This window comes from Chenopodium quinoa, unplaced genomic scaffold (assembly GCF_001683475.1).
Source record: "Chenopodium quinoa cultivar QQ74 unplaced genomic scaffold, ASM168347v1, whole genome shotgun sequence".
Classification (NCBI taxonomy): Eukaryota; Viridiplantae; Streptophyta; class Magnoliopsida; order Caryophyllales; family Amaranthaceae; genus Chenopodium; species Chenopodium quinoa.
In genome coordinates this window covers 2430791-2450484 of record NW_018742733.1, presented here as the reverse complement: position 1 = coordinate 2450484, position 19694 = coordinate 2430791, and the positions used below count along the sequence as shown (strand labels likewise).

General features: G+C 35.1%; 3 protein-coding genes and 1 pseudogene across 4 annotated transcripts; 3 read left to right on the top strand and 1 right to left on the bottom strand.

Moving 5' to 3' along the window:
• The first annotated feature begins 4089 nt into the window (after positions 1-4089).
• Positions 4090-13187, top strand: LOC110723540 (annotated as a pseudogene).
• LOC110723821 (monothiol glutaredoxin-S6-like) lies at positions 7896-8879 on the top strand. The gene has a single exon (XM_021903206.1). It carries the CDS (start codon positions 8210-8212, stop codon positions 8528-8530), a length of 321 nt encoding a protein of 106 aa, XP_021758898.1. The 5' UTR covers positions 7896-8209; the 3' UTR covers positions 8531-8879.
• A 27-nt stretch (positions 13188-13214) lies between the features above and the next one.
• Positions 13215-13709, top strand: LOC110723539 (monothiol glutaredoxin-S6-like). The gene is made up of 2 exons (XM_021902892.1): positions 13215-13522; positions 13607-13709. Exons 1-2 carry the CDS (start codon positions 13215-13217, stop codon positions 13707-13709), a joined length of 411 nt encoding a protein of 136 aa, XP_021758584.1.
• A 1943-nt stretch (positions 13710-15652) lies between these two features.
• On the bottom strand, positions 15653-19580 carry LOC110723820. Of its 2 annotated transcripts, XR_002511772.1 has the most exons (3): positions 19380-19580; positions 18582-18925; positions 15653-16656 (listed from the first exon to the last, which is right to left on the bottom strand). XR_002511772.1 is itself a non-coding variant. In XM_021903205.1 (2 exons), the coding sequence occupies exon 2, from the start codon at positions 16643-16645 to the stop codon at positions 16130-16132; it is 516 nt and encodes a 171-aa protein (XP_021758897.1). In that variant the 5' UTR covers positions 16646-16656; positions 18582-19079; the 3' UTR covers positions 15653-16129. The 2 variants fall into 2 exon arrangements, 1 of the variants encoding a protein (XP_021758897.1); XM_021903205.1 differs by lacking the exon at positions 19380-19580 and having other exon boundaries at positions 18582-19079.
• Positions 19581-19694: the final 114 nt, after the last annotated feature.

Below are 19694 nucleotides of genomic sequence, written 5' to 3'. Positions count from 1 at the left end.
TACTATTCGACTTTTGATGCTCCATAACTCTTATTACACCTCATCGTAATAAGAATCAAAATCCGCAGAATCAGAGGGAAACAAAAGAGAGCTCTTTCCCTAAATAATGTTGGGAACTTATCTAATTCCCAAAATACAGCTAATCTTTTTTTAATTCCCAATCTACCGTCCACGTCAGCTAAGTGAAAAAAACCGGTTTTTTTTATCGGTCCAGCAACAAACCGCTACTTCAAGTAGCGATTTATAAAATTAAAACCGCTACTTTAAGTAGCGGTTTATAAAATAGAAACCGCTACTTGAAGTAGCGGTTTTTGATGTAATTTTTTTTAAAAAAAACTATCAATAAAATACAAAGAGAAGGGGAAAGTGATTTTTGACCACCACCCACAATAATAAAAAAAAAAAGTGCCGAGTTCTCTACCACCAATTGTTCATGTACTCCAAAATCTGGAAACACAGATAATTTGATACCAAAAAAAAAAAAAAAAATCACAAAATTGATTATGTGTGAATTTTGCTTTGCTAATATCGATTTGATTGATCTGGGCAAAAATCCTTCCAGTTTTTTATGAATTGACAAGATTTTAACATAAATTATAACATTTGTAAACATACAGTAAAAACTACTAGTAGAAATCTTATACTTTGTTCGTTTTGTACAAATTATTTGTAGGAACTATAGCATCTTTTTAAGGCTCAAAACGCTAAGTACGAACTATCAAACCTGAAAATGTCGAATTTTCTGCATATACACTGATTACTTCCTGCAGTATCAATCGCCAATAGAGTGGAACTAAATTGAAATCAAATCAAATTAACCACCACCACCACAACCTAGTAACCCCCACCTTAACCCACCCAAACACACCCAAACCAAACCAAGATCTACAACCCTAACCAAACAACCACCCAAAAATTAACAAAAAAAAAACATACCTTAACACCGAAATTGAATGTTAATTTCTCATCGAATTTGGTTTAATACGGCCAAATTCGATCATGAAGCCTCTAGATCTAGAGGTTTCATGGTCGAATTTGACCTGAATTACCATGCGACACTGGCGAGAAAGAAGGCAGACATCACCTCCAAGGAGCGTAGGTTGCGTAGACAGCACCTCCAATGGCGGAGGAGAGAGAAGGAGGGAGGAGAGAAGGAAAGAGGAGAGGAGTTCAGAGAGAAGAGGAAAGAGGAGAGGAGAGAGAAAGAGAAGTGAGGCGTAGAGAGAGAAGAGGAGAAGGGGAAAGTGAAAGGAGGTCACTTACCCAGCCTTTACCTCCCATGCGTAGTTGAATGTAAAAAAACTTAGTAAATATAAACCGCTACTTGAAGTAGCGGTTTCTATTAAGAAAACCGCTACTTGAAGTAGCGGTTTTATTCAGTACATCGCTACTTGAAATAGCGGTTTGTAAAAAAAACCAATTTAAACACCTAAAAACCGCTACTTTGTTTTGTAAAAGCAACTTGGTAAATAGCGGTGGATTCAATACATCGCTACTTGAAATAGCGGTTTGTAAAAACAACCCAGATAAAACAACCCAGATAAGCATCACTCATGAAGTAGCGGTTTTCCTCAAAACACCAACAGCCCCACTTTGTGAAAATTTGTTTAAATATAAACCGCTACCTCAAGTAGCGGTTTCTAATAAGTAAACCGCTACTTGAAGTAGCGGTTTTCTAATAAACCCGTTTTTAAAAAAATTCTCACTGAACCGGTGACGTGGACGGTATGGTGGGAATTAAAAAAAGAGTAGCTGTAATTTGGGAATTAGATAATTTCCCAACATTATTTAGGGAAAGAGCTCAACAAAAGACCAATTATGTTTTCTTCAACAAAAAAAAAAAAAAAAGACCAATTATGAAGAACACGAGAAGAGCGCGGAATTTCTATAATTCTGTATACTTTATTCTATCTTCTATCTTACCAATCAATCTTTCATTCAATTTTATCATTTGGGTTATCAAAGAAATTCGAAGTTTACAAGTGAATAGAAGAAATAATTAGAGTGAAAATGGCGGAAGAAAGAAGAGCGCGGCAATTGGGGCCTGCGAGCCACCGTCACCTCCGCCGTAATCCGACGGTAGCAACTGTTACTAGGCAAGTTCTATATCATTATCTTATCTTATTCTAAATTGTTTTACTGTAATATTCTGATTTTTAGTGTTTGATTGAGCAGTTCATTTTTAGTTTTGATGAATTTTGTTATCATTTGATAGAAATGTGTAATGAATTAGTCTGTTCTTTGCTAGAAATTTTGGGGTTGGAATATGATCAATGCATTTGTTATTAGGAATGTGAAATAACCCTTTTTCCTGAAATCCCAAATTGTTATCTTTGTAAGAATGGAAGCAGTTTGCCATTATACACCCGGGTATATCGTGCACTTAATATAAGCACAAAGTGTTGTGAATTGGCTATTGTCATTGTTTCTTAGTATAAGACATTATTGTTTCTTAGTATAAGACATTTGCATGCGGCACATTACAACCGCACTCGGTTTTTTATGGTTATACAACTATTTCTTGTTAATAATATACTATGGTTTATGAATTGGGAATTGTCATTGTCTCAAATCCTTCTGTATTCTAGTAGAAAAAGGACTAAGTAGAAGTTGTAGAAGGGACAATTGGTATTGCTCTGAATTTGGAATCGAATTATGTTGGTGTTGTATTATTGGGTGAGTTTGATTATACAAGGGAAGTTTTGTAAAAGCAACTGGTAGGATTGCTCAGATATTCATGAGTGATGCTTATCTGGGTTGTTTTATAAGTGCCATAGTTAGCCCTATTGATGGTAACGGTTTAAGGGTGAAATGGAGCTTTTAAGTTTTGGTTTGTATAATTATATAATCTGTATTGTGGATAAAAAGTGAAGGGCAACTAGTTTAGTATGTAACTGAGTGAAAGCTATGATTACCAAACATATGCGACAGATGTGTGAACCTGAAACTAGGATGGTTTTTTGATGATCATTGTAATGATTTTCTTTGTGACCTGAAACAGTTATAAAAACTTGTGAATTTGAGGGAATTGCCTTTCTTTTTCGGGGCACTTGAATGCTTGCTATAAGGAACAATTAGCTTGTGCATCTAATATATGCAAGATAACTTGGAGATATTGATTAAATGGAACTTTCTTTTTTGGGGCACTTGAATGCTTGCTATAAGGATCAATTAGCTAGTGCATTAGTCTAACAAAATGCAAGAGAACTTGGAGATTAAATGGAATGAAAATGGTATGGGCTGTTTTAAAGGAAAAAAGGAGGACCTTGTGCTATGAATTATCATAGCTTGAGCATCCTAAATGGCAGAAAATAGGAAGATGATGTTTTTGAGTAAACTGAATAACAGCACTTTTGTATGATAATTCCACTTTCAACTTTCAAGAGGTGGATTCTCTCCCAATTTAGCCCTCTAAAGCTAACCCAAAACATTCAACAATATTTTACATGATTAGCTCTCTCTATTTAGCTCTATTTATAGAGCATTTCCCTAACAAACTAACTAATTTCTCCTTCAAGCTACAACAACTTTATTTTAACTCTACTCCCTAAATTCTCCTTTCCCTAAAGATATTAATGCTGGTTACCAAAACAAAATTTGTCTGTAAAGATCACTTATTCTCTCTGTCCCTAAATAAGCTACATTGGATTAAAGATAAATTTGAAGGAGTTGGATTGAAAGACCATGATTGTCCATCTTTATGTAACTTTTTATATCTTTTTAATGCCACAAAGTTGTATGTCCTTAAGCTTATCATTAAGGGTATTAGGAATAAGTTGAAGATATTAAACCTAGATTTAGATAGTGGACTATAATTTGGGACAATCCAAAATATTACTGCGGACTATCATCTAGGACATTTCTTAAATGTCGAAGACATGATATATCAGGTGGATGCATGTACTTTTTTTTCTTCTTATATCGTTGCTCCAATTTGACGTTTTTAAACATGAAACAAGAGACAATGTCTTAAAGCTCATGTATTGCAGTTGGGTTTGTGAGGGTCAATGTCTTTCTGAGTTTTCTAAATCATGTCATACTTTTATCCATTTTTCTTAATCTAGATGTATTATTGATTTTTCCTGTTCAATGCCACAGGTAGGAAATTGGTCAACTACAGAACAAAGAGGTCGAATGAAAAAAGCTGCAGCTAAAGGTAGCAAGCAGAACAGTAAGCAAAAAAGAAGCAAGTTGAGGAAACAGCAAAATTTATGAATTATCCACAATTCATAAAAATTAGCATTGGCAGGAACTTTCATCCCTGGGCTTTAGCAATACAGATGGCAATGGAAACGATGAGGGAAACCTCAACACACTTGTTAAGGTCATAGCAGGAGTATCTGTTGGCAGTCAAACTGATAATTACATGCCTAGTATAAGCATTAAGAAATGGGAGAATATAAGCTCAGCAAGAAGCTGCAAGGGAGCAGAGAACAAAAGAGGAACAAAGGAACACCATAAGTGACAGACTGACAGTGGTTAAAGATGAGATTTTTGAGAAGAAGCTAGAACCGCTTGGATTAGCTATTTATGAGGTTAAACCAGATGGCCTCTGCCTTGAGCTGTTGAGGATCAACTAATTTATTTGTTTGGAGGGTCTTCACCTTATAGTTTTCAGCAGTTTTGAGAGATGTTGGCTTCTTATATGCGTGATCATGCCTCCGAATTTTCCCCATATTTCTTGTCAGAGGATGTGATTGAAGAAGAGTCAGATGATTCTCTGGTGCAGAGATTGAGAATTAATGCAGAGAGGTGGAACAACAGCGGCTTGGGGTGGGCAATTGGAGCTTGGCGCTTTGACACATTGCTTTAAGATACATATAAATTTATGATGATTTTTTCATGGTGTTTTCCTGATGTTGAAGTGGGTAAGGAGTACAAGACTGATGATGCTGCCACATCATTGAATTCTAGCATCATGCTATCATACCACAGGCACACCTTCAATCTGGGTGAGCGCTACAATTCTGTGGCTCAAAATACAGCGAAATAGGTTAGCTATCCCTACAATCTTGTGAACATATTTCTCCTTTTTTCCAGCTTTTTTCATTTTCATTGTTTAGGGGCTATTATTAGTGAGTTAGGAGAGTGCATTAAACTCTAGCTGAATAAGAGTAAAAAAATTTCTTTCGCATTCAATGGAAATATATACATTCTGAGATTTCCTTGCTTACATATTTATATCCTTTACAGTTGCAAATAGTAATACAGAGATCAACAATTATTCTTGTTTTTCATGTTCTTGGATGGTAATATGACATTAGATCAAGCCTATTTGCTAGACATACCTTGTATAATTTATTTACATGGAAAACTTGACCATTAGTAATTTAGCACCTGAGCCATGGTGGTTCCTATAAACCTCTATGAATTGGTAAGTCGGCCAATAGGTCTAATTTATGCAAAATTGCTTCTTGTGTGTCAAGAAAAATCTCTACAGGTCTTTAAACATGTCAGGATTGTAAAACATGTATATTAAAAATATAGATGATTAAATTATAAAAAATAATCTCATGTGTTAGCCATATTTGAGCTAAGAGGTTCAAATGACCAGTTTCTCATAGTGAGAAACAAAATTTGTTTCTCACATGGAATTTTCGTAAATAAACCAACAACTTTATTCAATTGTAGAGCCTACATTAATGAAAAAGTTGTTGATTTATTCACGAAAATGCCCCCATGAGAAACAAATTTCGTTTCTCAATATGAGAAACAGGGAATTTTTCCTTTTTTTTGGTTTTTTTCTGAAACAATCTTTCCTGTATAACTAAAAGTGTTGAAATATCCCTTTAAAGCTTTTTTATGTATTACAAACTTTATATATACCCATAAATCTAAAACCTTTAAAAATACAACTCCAAATACTGTAGCTTAGCTACAATAAGTGGCTTTTGGATAATTTATTTCACTAAACGACCCTTGTTATTTTCTATTTTTCACTCATAGCCTGATGGAAACCCCTTTAAAAAATTCCTAAGAAAAAATGTTGATTAAATTAAGTGTAATTGTAGTATTATTCTAACAAAGTATCCGAATCGTTCTAGATATGATTGTTAGTCCCATTGAAAGCGATTAATGTTGATAGTACTGTTTATAAGTGAAAAACGTGTTCTTACCATATACTAAACTGTCCTTAGAAACCTGAGAAAAAGAAGAGAAAAAAGAAGCTTATTAAGAATCAGGAAAACTGAGATTTTGAGAACAATAAAGAGTTCTGGAGAATCAATTAGGATCATGACATTAGCTAAGGTACTGCAAATTTGATATGTCACAATATTTTTCTTGGGCATATATTCTTTGCAATTGGCCACTTCTATAAAGGCAAAGCCCCACTATTTTATGGAATTTCTTGGAAAGAAGAGAGAAAAAGATGGTGGGGATTATGCTTTCTTATGTCAGATATAAAATCCATTTTATGTGATGCGAGGAGCCGAAGTTGCCTTATTCTGCATGCATTACGTCAAATTTGTATGATCTCTTTAGTTTTTTTTGTCTGTGCACAGATAGGTACTATAGCAATATAATGTAACATAGAGCACAAGTCAACTAAGAATTGGACAATAAAAGTGTCTGTATCTATATTGGTTTGGTCGATGTTTTAAGTGATACGTATTAAATAAAAAAGAACGAGTCAACTCTATTGAGGATGGACTATATACAGTAGATCAGATTTTGATTTTTTTTTGAAGCCTTAGATGTTCATGGAGTAGCATTTAACATAACCAGCTTTTACACAAAAAGTATGCGTTCTCATCAAATGCAACATGGGTTTTGCAATCTTCTGTACAATGTTAAACAATACATATTCAATCCTTGAGAAATTACATATTGTGTAACCCAAATTTGACATGTTTTTTCATCTAAAATTCATCAATATTATTTTAGTAATTCATACAGAGTATTTACTAACTCACAAGAATGAATCGACGTGAATTTGAATGACATGTTCACAAGACACTTTAATTTGGAACGGTGCGAATCACACTAGGGCGTCTGTGAAGTTGAGGTACTCACTTTGCTCCATGAGGCACAAAGTTCAGTGCCTCTGTGTGAGGCGTGCTATGCATGCTTTTTATAATTAAGCTGTCAGTTCTGGTCTAATGGAACCCAATACATATACAGTTGGTAATTATACAAAAACACCAGCACAATGTGTTATTATGTTAATCTGTACACGACAGTAGATATTAAGGTAGGCTGAATGTCCTCAAATAGCACACATAATTGGTTAGTTGTATTCAACAGAGATGTATGTCTTTCTAGGTGCAAGCTTAAATTGTTAATTCTGCAAATAGTTGGATAGGCCTCTTGCTGTATAATCCAATTGATATAAGAATGTAAAAGCAATTATAATAAATCTTACATTGAATCTCATGAGATTTATAAATGATCAATTACAGCCTGGTTAAAAATGCTAAGGATTAAGATAGTGTCATGTTTGATACATTCTGATGTACATTACTATTTCTCTTTCTATATTGGAGATATCTTAGCAGGATCAATTCCAAAATATTCATACAAAAGGTACGCAAAGTCACAATATGTTATGTTCACTGCATCTTAATAAGAATGACGAATGCAGAAAACAGTACATCTTTGATCAGCCTAATCCCATATTTTCCGCGCTCTTAATTTTCTTTTGGCTCTTCGAGTTCAATTGAGTTAAAGTTTCGACGATAAACATCCACGTGTCTGTTAAAAGAAAGAGTTTTGTGCTGCTCGAGTATTTGATTTAGGAGAAGATCAAATAAAAGAGGACTTCTAGTGGAGTTTTAGAGCGTGGCTCTTCATTATTCTGTTCACTCTTTAGGTGTTGCAAAGTCAATTTTTCTAGATGCCCTTTGTTTTTATCTTGTGTCATCGTGAAATTATTCGATAGGACAAATGTCCTTGTTTCTTTACGGAATATGAAGAACATAGACGATGTAAAGGGTCATTTTCGAGTACAATTTGTGGATCAAAAAGAGAAAATAGAAAGTTCTCTTTTTGTTGAAAGTCTTGGAACTTATCCTTATAACAGTATCAGTTCTTGCATGCAGATTTGAGTTGCGTCACCTTAGAATGGGCTTATAAATAGACCTGTGCTCTAAGCATTTTCCTCATCTCAAACCTTGAGCCTTCTCTCCAACTAGTATCACAAAAGTTCTCTGTATTTCAGCTTTTTCATCACCAACTCATCTCCCAAACAAAGGAATTTCCTTCAAAGATAATGGAGGTTGTGAAGGGTTTGGTGCAAGACAGGCCTGTGGTTATTTTCAGTAAGACTAGTTGTCCTGTGAGCCACTCGATGAGACAGCTTATCAGTGGCTTTGGCGCTAATCCTACTGTATATGAAATTGATCAAATGCCAAATGGACGGGAGATTGAGAGAGTTCTGCAGATGATGGGACGCAGACCTAGTGTACCATCCATCTTCATTGGTGGAAACTTTGTAGGTGGACCTAATGATGTGATCACCCTTCAGGTTCAAGGTAGACTTGTACAAATGTTGATGGACGCCGGAGCTATTTGGGTCTGGAATAGAAACTAGCTAAATATTCCAGTCTCAGCAATTAGAAGTAGAATAAGGGAAGTTTTAGGTTATATTTGTAGAGGACATAAGTGGGAAATAATGCGTCTTCTGCAGTGCCTTGTTTTTCTAGGCACTATTATATTTTGGTGACTGAAAATTAGTGTTTTTCAGTGACATAGTCTTATTCTCCTTCTGCCAAAAAGAAAAAAAAAAAAAACAGAGTATATCCTCTGAGTAAATGCTTGTCCTTTGTTATCGAGTCAAATACTAGTGAAAGCTGCATTCTCATTTTGACAATGCACTCTTCTGTACCTTATTACCTGTCTTGATTTACTGTTATAAAATGATGGACTGGGATTCAGTTGCTTATGCTTTGATAAATAATGCTCTACAATCTTTATATATACCAAGTAAATAAGATTATGTTTAGAGCCTTGCACAAAAGTATACACTGGCATGACCTAAACGAAAAATTTACATGCAAACATGATACATTATGAAATCAACTACAATTTATAGATTTCTGGACAAAAAAGTTCATGTATATGCCAATCTATGCAATCTATCCAATGCTTTTATATTGTAGTATGTTAGTTCAGTGTTTTTCAGAACTAGTTCGAATTTCCTGTATAAAGAGCTAGCCTTGTTTTTAATTAGAAATGTAAAGCTTTATATGCCTACATTTTCTCTAGTTATGCTCTGGATGTGTTAGCCCTTAATCACAGCCTTCATTTAATCTAAGGATAAATATTTTGCATGTACACTTGGATTTGATTTCTCCTTAAAAGAATAGGTGATAGTTAGATGATCTTGAAGCTTAATGATGTAAACCAGGCTTGCAGCTTCTGAAAACCTGCATTGATCTTTCAGAGAAAATTAATCAATATACATTATGGGCCACTTTTATTTTATTTAATACTCTTTTAAGCCTTTCTGGTATTTTTTGTCTGCTATTTAATTTGTAAACCTACATTGATCATTCTAAGTATGTGTATAGATTACATATTTGCTCAGTATAGAGGACATGCAGCTGAAGATTTCTTATGTTAAATGTGCAATTACTTTTCTTATTTGGAAGGGTTATATATCTTACATGATCCTTTCTGTACTTTACTTTCTTATTCGAGTAAAGTTAGTTTAGTAAATGTATTTTGATCCAGTTACCTACACCAATTCATTCTGAAAGAAAGTGCATAAATAGTGAGCTTATTACTGTTATTAATGAAACAGGAAAAGAAGTTACTAATACTTATAAGAAACAAAGGGCGATTAAATCTCTGTCATCTCATTGTTTTTTAGAAGCCAAGTATTATAGTTACTACATTGTCAGAGATCATAGCTTAAAGTCCAAAATCAATCTGCCAGTAATAATAATAAAAATTGAGTGTCATTTTATACATTAAATTGATACTTAACTGTTCTCTGAAACAAGACCTGATTACATCTGATTTACAACAATCAGGATGTAAGAGAACTAATCTAAAAATCAACATGTGCTCCACACAAGATAATAATCATGAGTTGTCATTGTTTGTAAGTGGGCATATATTATTCTGATCATTTAGTGGCTAAAGAAGTATATATTGTACATGGGTAATGGGTGAAGTTGACACTTCCTTGTTTTTTATAAACCATAAAAAACAGAAATATAGTTGGTGTTTGATGTCTGCTGGTTCTGTGATAAGGAAAGAATAGAAGAACCTTTAAAGCAATCTATAAAATTGTGCTTGAATTTACTTTCTTTGAGGTTCGATGCCAATACGTGGATGTGATTTTGATGGCATTACCTAAAAACATAATCTGTATGACAATGTTCAGTTTGAGTATGTCTCAGCCTCTTGAAGATCCTAGAATTAATCAAGTTCAGGTGCTATCCTAACTGCAAATGTTTGTATTTTGTCCATTGCAGATTTTTCTGATGATCTTTTCTGAAGTATATCTATCACCTTCCTGTAACACTCTACATGTTATTCCTTTAGACTGTAAAATTTCAGCTGCTATAACAATAAAAATCGATTCTGAAATGTGATGTTAATTTTCTCTAATAATATGAATAAATACTGTAGTTAAAAAAAAAAAAACCATGCAAGCAGACATTCCTTGTCAGAACTAATTTTGTGCTACATAAGCTATCACAAACATTTACTTCTACTGATATAATCTTATCGTCGAGTTTATCTTGCCTTTTACATTTTGCTTCTGTAAAGGGGATGAGAATCTCAATGTGTGATGCAAGGATAACTCTTGCAAACCTTTTCTCATTCACAAAGATGCTCTGTGATAGGTACAGAAGCAAGCCCTTACAACGAAAGTACACACTTCCAGAAACATAAATTATGCTCTCTTCCTCCCAAAAAAGCAAGGCATGGTTACATTGGGCTATCTAACTCATCCAAGTTGGGCTAAGGCTAGAAATGGTGGTAAAAAAAGAAGCCCAATGGTGCACACTTTTATTCTCTCTCCTTTTGTTTTAGTACTCATGCTCTGAAACTTTTACATTCTTCTGCTTTGCAAACAATTTCTATCTATCATTTAATGGGTCAGAATTGTAATACATGTTACTGTGGGATTAGCCTCAGCAATACTGCATACTGCAATATCAACAAAACGATTGCTTTACACTGGAAATTGACCGAATATTTGATCACTTCCAAACTGATGAATGGAGGACAAGTCAGTTAAGATATTAAACAAAGATACTATCATTTATGGCCTTTAATCTGTTTTTCTTGCATATTTGCATACACAGTTACACACCCTTCTCACAGAAAGGTTTCAATGAGATGAGATAACAAGCAATGAATTTCTTGTTAATAAAAAAAAGAAGTGAAAGGTCACCTATAATGTGTACTAAGTCACCCAATATCCTTTTTCATAATGTCTCATGATAATAAGGCATCCTCTTTTTGAGACTGTGTAGTACAAGTTTATTGCATCATCCAAATTAAAATTCTTAACAGCAGAAATGTAAAAGTAGCTGTTTTCATCCCCTAGGTAATCTTGCCTAGCTCTTGCTTGAGGCTAAAACTTATGGAGTTGTTTTTAAACTGTGCTTCATTTAAACATGTCCATAGTCAAGTTTTGTTTTTTTTTTTTTTGTTTTTTTTTTGTTTTTTTATGTTGAGCAAGATTTGGGATTTGGTTGTTTTCCTGAGTCATATCCATGCCATCTACATGATTAGTCATTGCTAACAAAGAAAGGGAAATGAGCAAAAGCAAACTTTATCGTCACTCTTTTGAACTTATGCCCTCATGCTCAGTCAATGACAAAAGGCTTCATGCCTAGGCACATAAGTTCATCTACTACACAGCTTAGTGAACTTTAATGCCGTTCGTCAAAAGAACTTTCATGAAAATAATAGAATGAAAACAAAATAGGAGCGGTGTGTAATTCAGGTATTCAACTCGTAGTAGTTCAGCTTCTGTAGTTACTTGGTGAAACAGCACTTAATCAGCTTGGTGCAACTCCTGTGACATAAATGTAAAAATTTTCAAGGTGAATTTAAAATCAATATTCTCTTGTCAGGGAATGGAGGAAGCCGGTGAAGACAGTTTTGGCCTTAGCACAGCTGGCTTGTAGGGGCAACTGAGATTCCATGATTTTGCATTCAGTAAAATGAAGGTATAATATGATAAAGCCCTTCTTTTCTATTCAAAGGATAAGATATTGCTGCTCAAAAAGGTTTGTAACTCTGTTCTTCTAGGATAAGAAAGCTGTACATTCCTTTTTCCAGTCAGCATATACACAATATGAGGCGTAGAGAGAAAGTGTTCTAGCTCCGTAATCATTTTAATCTTTATCTCAGCTCCACGCAAGAATATTGGAATATATATTGCAACTTTAAAGATGATCTCTACTGTAAGATATGAGGAGTAAATCTTGCAATAAGTTATATGACCTGACTTCTTAACTTGGCATCTGCATCCGTACTTCTTATTTGTACAACCTTTCATATTCATATATCCCTAAATGCACATCTTTGAAACCTTATCTGTTTTTTTCTTAATTTTTTTTTAGTTAGTAAAAGCAGGTGGTTGTCTTCTTTTGATCAATTTACCAAGTTCGAATCTAGTATTGAGTATTGACCCTTCGCTTCTTGTAGAGCCGTTTATTCAAGTAACTCGAGCACTCTTGAAACTACTGGTGCCTCTTAGCATTTTGCACTTTCCTTCACCAAGAATCTGCACATACCCATCACAAAATACCTTTGGTCACTTCATTAAGTTGCAGGATAATTCTGCTGTGGCTAATCAAGCACCATTTTATCTACTTTCTCATCTGTCGAGTGACAATTTTTGCCTACTGAATCATAATTGTCCAATACTGAGCTGAATCATGGCACTGGCTCTCCTAACCAATAAGAATTGACAATACATGCAATCTTTCTGACACTAGGCATAAGTATATTGGACTAGCAGCTCAATTACATCCTTGCTTTTGTCTCAGGGTTTTAGTGGTGCAGATTATACACCTAAGGCATGATCTTTCTGATTGTCACGAGAAAAATAATTAGGTACAATAACAGAATCACAAAAAGCTCCTTTGCCTTCATAGTTCAAGAATAATAACATATCCCTCGCATTTTCAGTAAAATGACAATGAGATACAGCCCTCTCTGTGGGCTATATAAATACATATCCAAGGTTGGCTTAGTAACAGTAAGGGAAAAGCAGAGGTTTCTTCATTCTAATCATCTTTCTAATGGATACCTTAAGGCCGTTGGTGGATGAAAAACCGGTTGTTATTTTCAGCAGGAACAATTCTGATCCTGTGAGCCATTCCATGAAGCAGCTCTTTACTAGCTATGGTGCAAATCCTGTAGTTTATGAGCTGAATCAATTACCGAATAGACAAGAAGTTGAAAATGCCCTTGATCAGGTGGCAGTGCAGACCCCAAGTGTGCCAGCTATCTTCATTGGAGGGAACTTTATTGGTGGGGCAAATGATGTTATTGGCCTTCAAGTTCGTGGAGAACTAGTGCAAAAGCTGATTGATGCACGAGCCATATGGTTTTGGAACAGAAACCAGTAGTTAATAATATCAATAATCTGCTGTAATTCTGATAATTGTGAGAGTGGTTTTTGTTTATTTAGCTGTATTAAGATGAGGCTAAAATTGTTTAGTGCCGCGCCTTCACTCCTGCTGAATACAATAGTTATGTGTGCTAGTTTACATATGCCAGAAGTCGTTGCTTGAACATTGGATCTTCATATTTGAATAAAGCGTCTTTCTAGTTACTATGATTTTTTCTTGTGTTCTTTTGACATATATGAACTATTTTTTAGACAGTAACAAATGAGAGAAATGTTGGCTGTACAACAATTTTGATTGTCATAAACAAAAACTTGAGCCTTGTTGGACCAGAAAAATCTGGAACATGTAGGGTAAAAATTGATGCATTGTGCATGTCATATCACACATAATAAAATCATTACATGCATGTCACAAGGTTCCATAAGTTAACTTGTAGGGATTGAAGTGTGGTGCTTGCTGTAAAATGAGCCTGGACTGATGTCTATTTTTGTTCTGACAATAATAAATATACTGTACTACTTGTGAAAATATATCAGCTATTTAAGAACATAGAATTAATAAATGTTGAAGTTTACTATTTTGAGACTTTTGAGTTCTTGTTATGTTTGAGCCTCAAGCTTGTTCAGTTTTTTGTAAGAAAGCAAAAAGAAACAGGACTGAAACTGATCGAAAATACTTTAGAAAACACCTGTTTAACATGGAATACTTACAGGTGAACATGCTTTATAATCATCATCCCTGATTACCTGTCCTATTGCTAAGAAAAATCTACTTTGGCAAAGGATAGATTATAGATTATAGGCTTGACATTAATTAGTATAAGTACACATAATTGTGTGGTTATATAATTCCTCAAATACAGAAAACAACTGGCGGTTGCCATTTTTCAGAATACAGAGAAAATCAATATGATCAACATCAGAATCAAACTATTTCATACCCTTACTCTGTACTGCATTACTGCACGTCACTGTAAAAAATATTCTTCCTTCTTTAAGAGAGTTTCCTGTATCATGCAGTGATGCTATGCTAGAAGCCAGCCTTAGCTTGCAAATCTCTAGCTAGGCCAAATCTGAAGTTGACATTCCTTCCGTACTGACTTGTACAATCTCGTGTCAGCATTTATTCCTTTGTAAGATATGTGCACAATTCATACAATTGTCTGTTTAGATAAAGCAGCTAAAAAAGTTCATTACAAGCAGACAACCTCGGCATACTGTAGAATTGGCTTTAAAACCTTTTTGGCTCTTCAGTACACCTAGAGCTGTTGATTCTAGATAAAATTCTTCCATGTGCTAGCAGCATGGACTTATATTCTGCTTTTACTTTTTCACATTAGTTATAGATATGGCTGGCCACAACTTGAGCAGCATATTAGATTGATGCACTTAACCCAAAATCTAGTGATATCGAAATAACATTTAGCAGCTAGTTCAGTTTCAGTACATGCTAATTATTTCTGATTAGATCAATAGTCCTTGCTATTGAACAGTTAGGTTTACATGTGTAAAGTATTATGCTGAAGGACACAAACCAGAATCAGATACAATGATTTACTTTTGAAGTGCTATAACTAGTTAGAAAACATGATCATAATTTTTAGCTGATATGATGAAATTATACATGGCTCTAATATCAATATGTATGCACTATGCTTAAAAACCATATATTTTCGCTTCTGCATGCAACTTCATCATTTCATGCAATAACAGGTCAAGCCATCAGGGAGGAGGGACTAGGCAGGAAGACTTATAGAAGATTCAACACTAGAATTATTATGCTGCTGTTATAATTTTATTTTTCTGGCAGTGCCAGGGAACATCATAGTAATACCCGTTCAGTCAGCAGTTGCATTCTGCACCAGCCAATAGTGCTGCAGCCGGCAGCACTGCTTCATATCCTCTCATTCCTCTGTCACCTAAAATACAGTGTATTTTGGTTTGTAACAAGGAACAAAATAGCGTTAAATCTTTACAGGTTTAGATAATCTGGATTTTACTTCTTCCTTAAATAAAGGATGGGGTGATCCTAGATAGTAAAAGTGCACTGAAGAAAAATGTAAACTTTTTATCAAAATATGAAATTACATCTCATTTTCTGTTTCTTCATCCTGTTGGGGCTGTTGATCAGAAGGCTAACTTTACATCGAGTGAAAACACTGTATCTTTTACTCAAGGCAATAAACAGGTATTTCATAATAACTCATTGGAGAGTTTTGAGAATAGAGTCTTAATACATCATTACTAATAAAATCTAATTCTTCCACACCACCAATTCTTCTTATGAGGAAAGTTGATGACATACAAAAGGAATATTGACTAATGATAACTGTAGCATATCAAAGGTCATAGAATCTATGTCTATTTGCCACATTCACTGCATGAATCTGATCTAAAGAACATTAAAAACGCGGTATTTTTCCTTCTTCTGAAGACCTCCAAAGTAAAGGATAAAAAGGTGGAATCTCAGTAAAAAAACCTTATTTTAGGATAGAGTCGTGGTTTTCTTTCCCACATAGAACTTTATGAGAAATACGCGACTCAAGACTGATATTCCAGTTTTACTTCACGTACATATACTTTTTATTCCTCGGACACAGTCATGTCCTTAGACTCCTTAATCCTTACCCTCTTAGTTCTTTGATAGGGGGGTAAAATAGGCATTGAACTCCCTTCATACAATGGCTGTTCAGATGCCTTCACCAAATCAAGATGCTGTTCTAATGGTGTGTTAGGATCCTCCTTTGAAGCTTCGGTGCCCAATTGATCTTGGTTATGATCACCAAGAGCGTCCACAACCATTTCACGAAATTCATTGGATTTCTCTTTAGATGTAGTAGGAAACCCTTCCCCTTGACACATCCACTCATAATAGTTAGGAACGAATCCTTTGCCATACAAATGAATTCTAACCATGTCCGGAGGATGAAGACGTAAGTTCTTGCATTTAACACAAGGACACCTAACTTCATTGGGGTTACTGCTCTCAGGATGATCTTTGCAATATTGCATGAATTCCTCTACCCCTTTCAAGAACTCGGGCTTAATAGAATACCCATCCAATCTGTCATACATCCAGCTACGCTCTCTTCGTTTCATGATTACAACTTCTACATAACTCACACATATAACCACATTAGTCACAAACATTATTATAAAAGTCTTCCAGTTTTTACTTAATAGAATTGCAATGAGACTTTAAATGATGCCCAAGTGTACTTATCACTCTAATCAAACCCATCCTTGGACGTTTAACCTCACTAATGCATGTATGCGGAGTTTTCGATTCTATGGAATATCTAGTACCCTTTTCTTACAGATTCACAAGTACACAATGTAGGCAATTAAATACACCTACATATGTATAAAGAGAACATTGTAGAGAAATAACAAGGCATGATAATCATTAGTTTTAAAAAATATGACATACATTCACCACTTAAGTGAAATTAAATGTCCAAGCACAATCCCAACCAGAATTATTCAAGACCTACTCATAATGTGTATGTCTGAACGAGTTTATAAACATATGATTATGCAAATGATTCATTTCAAACATTTACACATCCTTCACAATGAATCATGTGTTTCTTACATTAAGTACCCACACAATTAGCATATAAAAAGATGAAAATGAAACATAATTTCATGAAATTAATTTGATTTAAATTACATAGTAACATATTATACAACAAACACGAATAAAATAAATTGTATATATACGTTTATAAACTAAGGCCGTTTGGTTGGGGGTATTCATCAAAGGGAAAGGGAATTAACCGCTCTGATTTCCTTTGTTACGGTTTGTTAGCCATTTTTTTTTCATTCCCCTAACCCCCTCTATTCCCCCAAATCCTTCCAAGTTCATTCTCCACCCCCCAAAGGTATTTCCATTCCCATTCCCTAGCCACCAATAACGCACCACCACATCACCGCCTTCTTACCTAGCTACCTACACCACCGAAAAACCCAACCATCTTTTGACCCGACCCTCACCGCCCCTCTCCCGAACTTCGCCGCCCCTCCCCCGACCCTCACCGCCCCCGCAAGAACAACCTACAACCCTAGATTACCCTCCCTTTTATTGGAAAATCGCCGCCCGCCCTTCCTTCCACCCTTGAAACCCTAGCGGCTAGGGTTTCGAGGGTGGAATGAAGGGCGGGCGGCGATTTTACGGGGGTAGGGAGGGGTTTCCAACCATTTACGGGGCTGTTTTCCAGGGAGGAGGGGAGAGTTTTGCGGGAGGAGGGGAGGGGAGGGGAGGCAAGGGCCTGGGGAGAGGCGGTGAAGCACAGAGGTGGTGGAGGGGGGTGCGGCACATGGTGAGGTGGCTAGATGGTGGTTGGAAAAGGTAGAAAGTGAAGAGATATGTTGTTGTGCGGTGGTGGTATGGTTGTTGGACTAGTGGCTTCATTCCCTTTATTTTTTAAAACAAACAACATTGAAAATTTGAAGGATTTTCATTCCATTATCCTTCTTTCCCTTTGTTCATTCCATTCCTTTTACTGACAACCAAACGGAATGTGTTATACATTTAAAGGACCCACCCTCAAAGCGTCTATATTAGTGATTGAACAGGGGAAAGGGTTTAGGAATCTCCACCCTCAAAATGCCTTTAGTGGGAATTAAACCCCTAATAAAGTGCAATCCTTACCAATATATCAAGTTTAGGTTGATAATTTGATATATATACACTAAATTAACATACATTATCAGGAGTATTAAACGTATTTATTTATAGATTTTACAAGGCATATATGATACAAAAATAAACTGATACACAAACAATGAAATCAATAAATTTCCTCTCCCAAAAAAAAAAAAAAAAACAATAAATTTAATTAAAATTTAAGGTTTGTAATGTAATTAACCTTTAAATCTGTAGTTCTTAACTTCAATTTTTTACAATGAAACTAACTCACTCTACAAATCCTACAAATAATTAGATTAGAAAGCTTAATTCAAAAATTAAGGTTTGTAATTGAAATTACACTAAAAAGAGGGAAAGAAAGTAACCAAAAAGGGTAAGGCTTACAGAGGGGCTGGGCAGGTGGAGGCTCGTCGCGGCTGCCGGCGGCGGAGGATTCGGAGAAGGCGGCGTTCGCGTTCCTCTTCCTCTCTCTCTCTTTTCTGTTTTTCGGATTTGAAACTGAGAAAGGCTGACTGCCTACCTTTTAACATTGACGAATTTTCCCGACGGAATTTCCGACATCTAATTCCCTCGGAAATTTGTTCAAACTTTATTTTAATATTGAAAGGAACTTTCCGATATACTTAATCCGTCGGGATTTTCGACGGAAGTCCATCGGAAACATTATTCCCGTCGGAATTTTCCGACAGATTTTGTTGTTAATCAGAAATCATCGGTCGCAAAAATCCCTGATTCATAATTATAAAAAGCTAAATGTTACAATCAGGACTTCTGCTCATCCAAAAGAATCTGGTGTTTAAAAGGTAGAATATAACCTTTCAATTTCGAAAATACTGAAAGGAATAATTAAAGATGTCAATTATTTCATACATCAATCCTAAGATTATTTTCTTAATCACTTATATGAATCAGTTTTTATATGAATCATGCAAAATCAAAACAATTAATGTATAGCATATGCTCAAAACTTCTGATAAAAAGAAAGTTTGTAGCAACTCTTTCCTGTGACACATTTTTACTTGGTTCTCAGTGACTGAATGTGACTTTTCGTACTAGTACTCGTAATTATCTGTCGTAATTACATAATCAAAAGAGATTTCTAAACTTATGAGGCTAATACAATTAATCTATATCCTTTGAAAGCATAGGCAGGACAAAGTACGATACCAAGAGAACCATTACCTAATCTGACACGCGGAAAAGAATAATCCTTGCATCCCTTTTCTGCGTTTCCTTCCACAGAGCCACTGCCACACCATCCCCTTTTGTGCCTTTTCCGCGTGATCACAGAATATCACAGTGATCGAACAAGCCTGAGTTGACATTCCATTCACACTAGTACCTTACAAATTCAACATTCTTCTTTGTCTTATAACTAGTTATATATCATTTGCTCGAAAAAAATTAATTGTACTTTATGCAGTATTGCAGCATGTCCTGCAATCAAACAGTAATTGTATACTTCTGTATATCCTTAAAACAATAAAAATGATGAAC

Coding starts and splice junctions, on each gene's coding strand:
- LOC110723821 (XM_021903206.1), top strand. CDS start 8,210: ATGGAGGTTGTGAAGGGTTTGGTGCAAGACAGGCCTGTGGTTATTTTC.
- LOC110723539 (XM_021902892.1), top strand. CDS start 13,215: ATGGATACCTTAAGGCCGTTGGTGGATGAAAAACCGGTTGTTATTTTC. Junction 13,523..13,606: donor ATTGATGCACGAGCCATATG/GTTTTGGAACAG, acceptor TTGTTTATTTAG/CTGTATTAAGATGAGGCTAA.
- LOC110723820 (XM_021903205.1), bottom strand. CDS start 16,645: ATGAAACGAAGAGAGCGTAGCTGGATGTATGACAGATTGGATGGGTAT.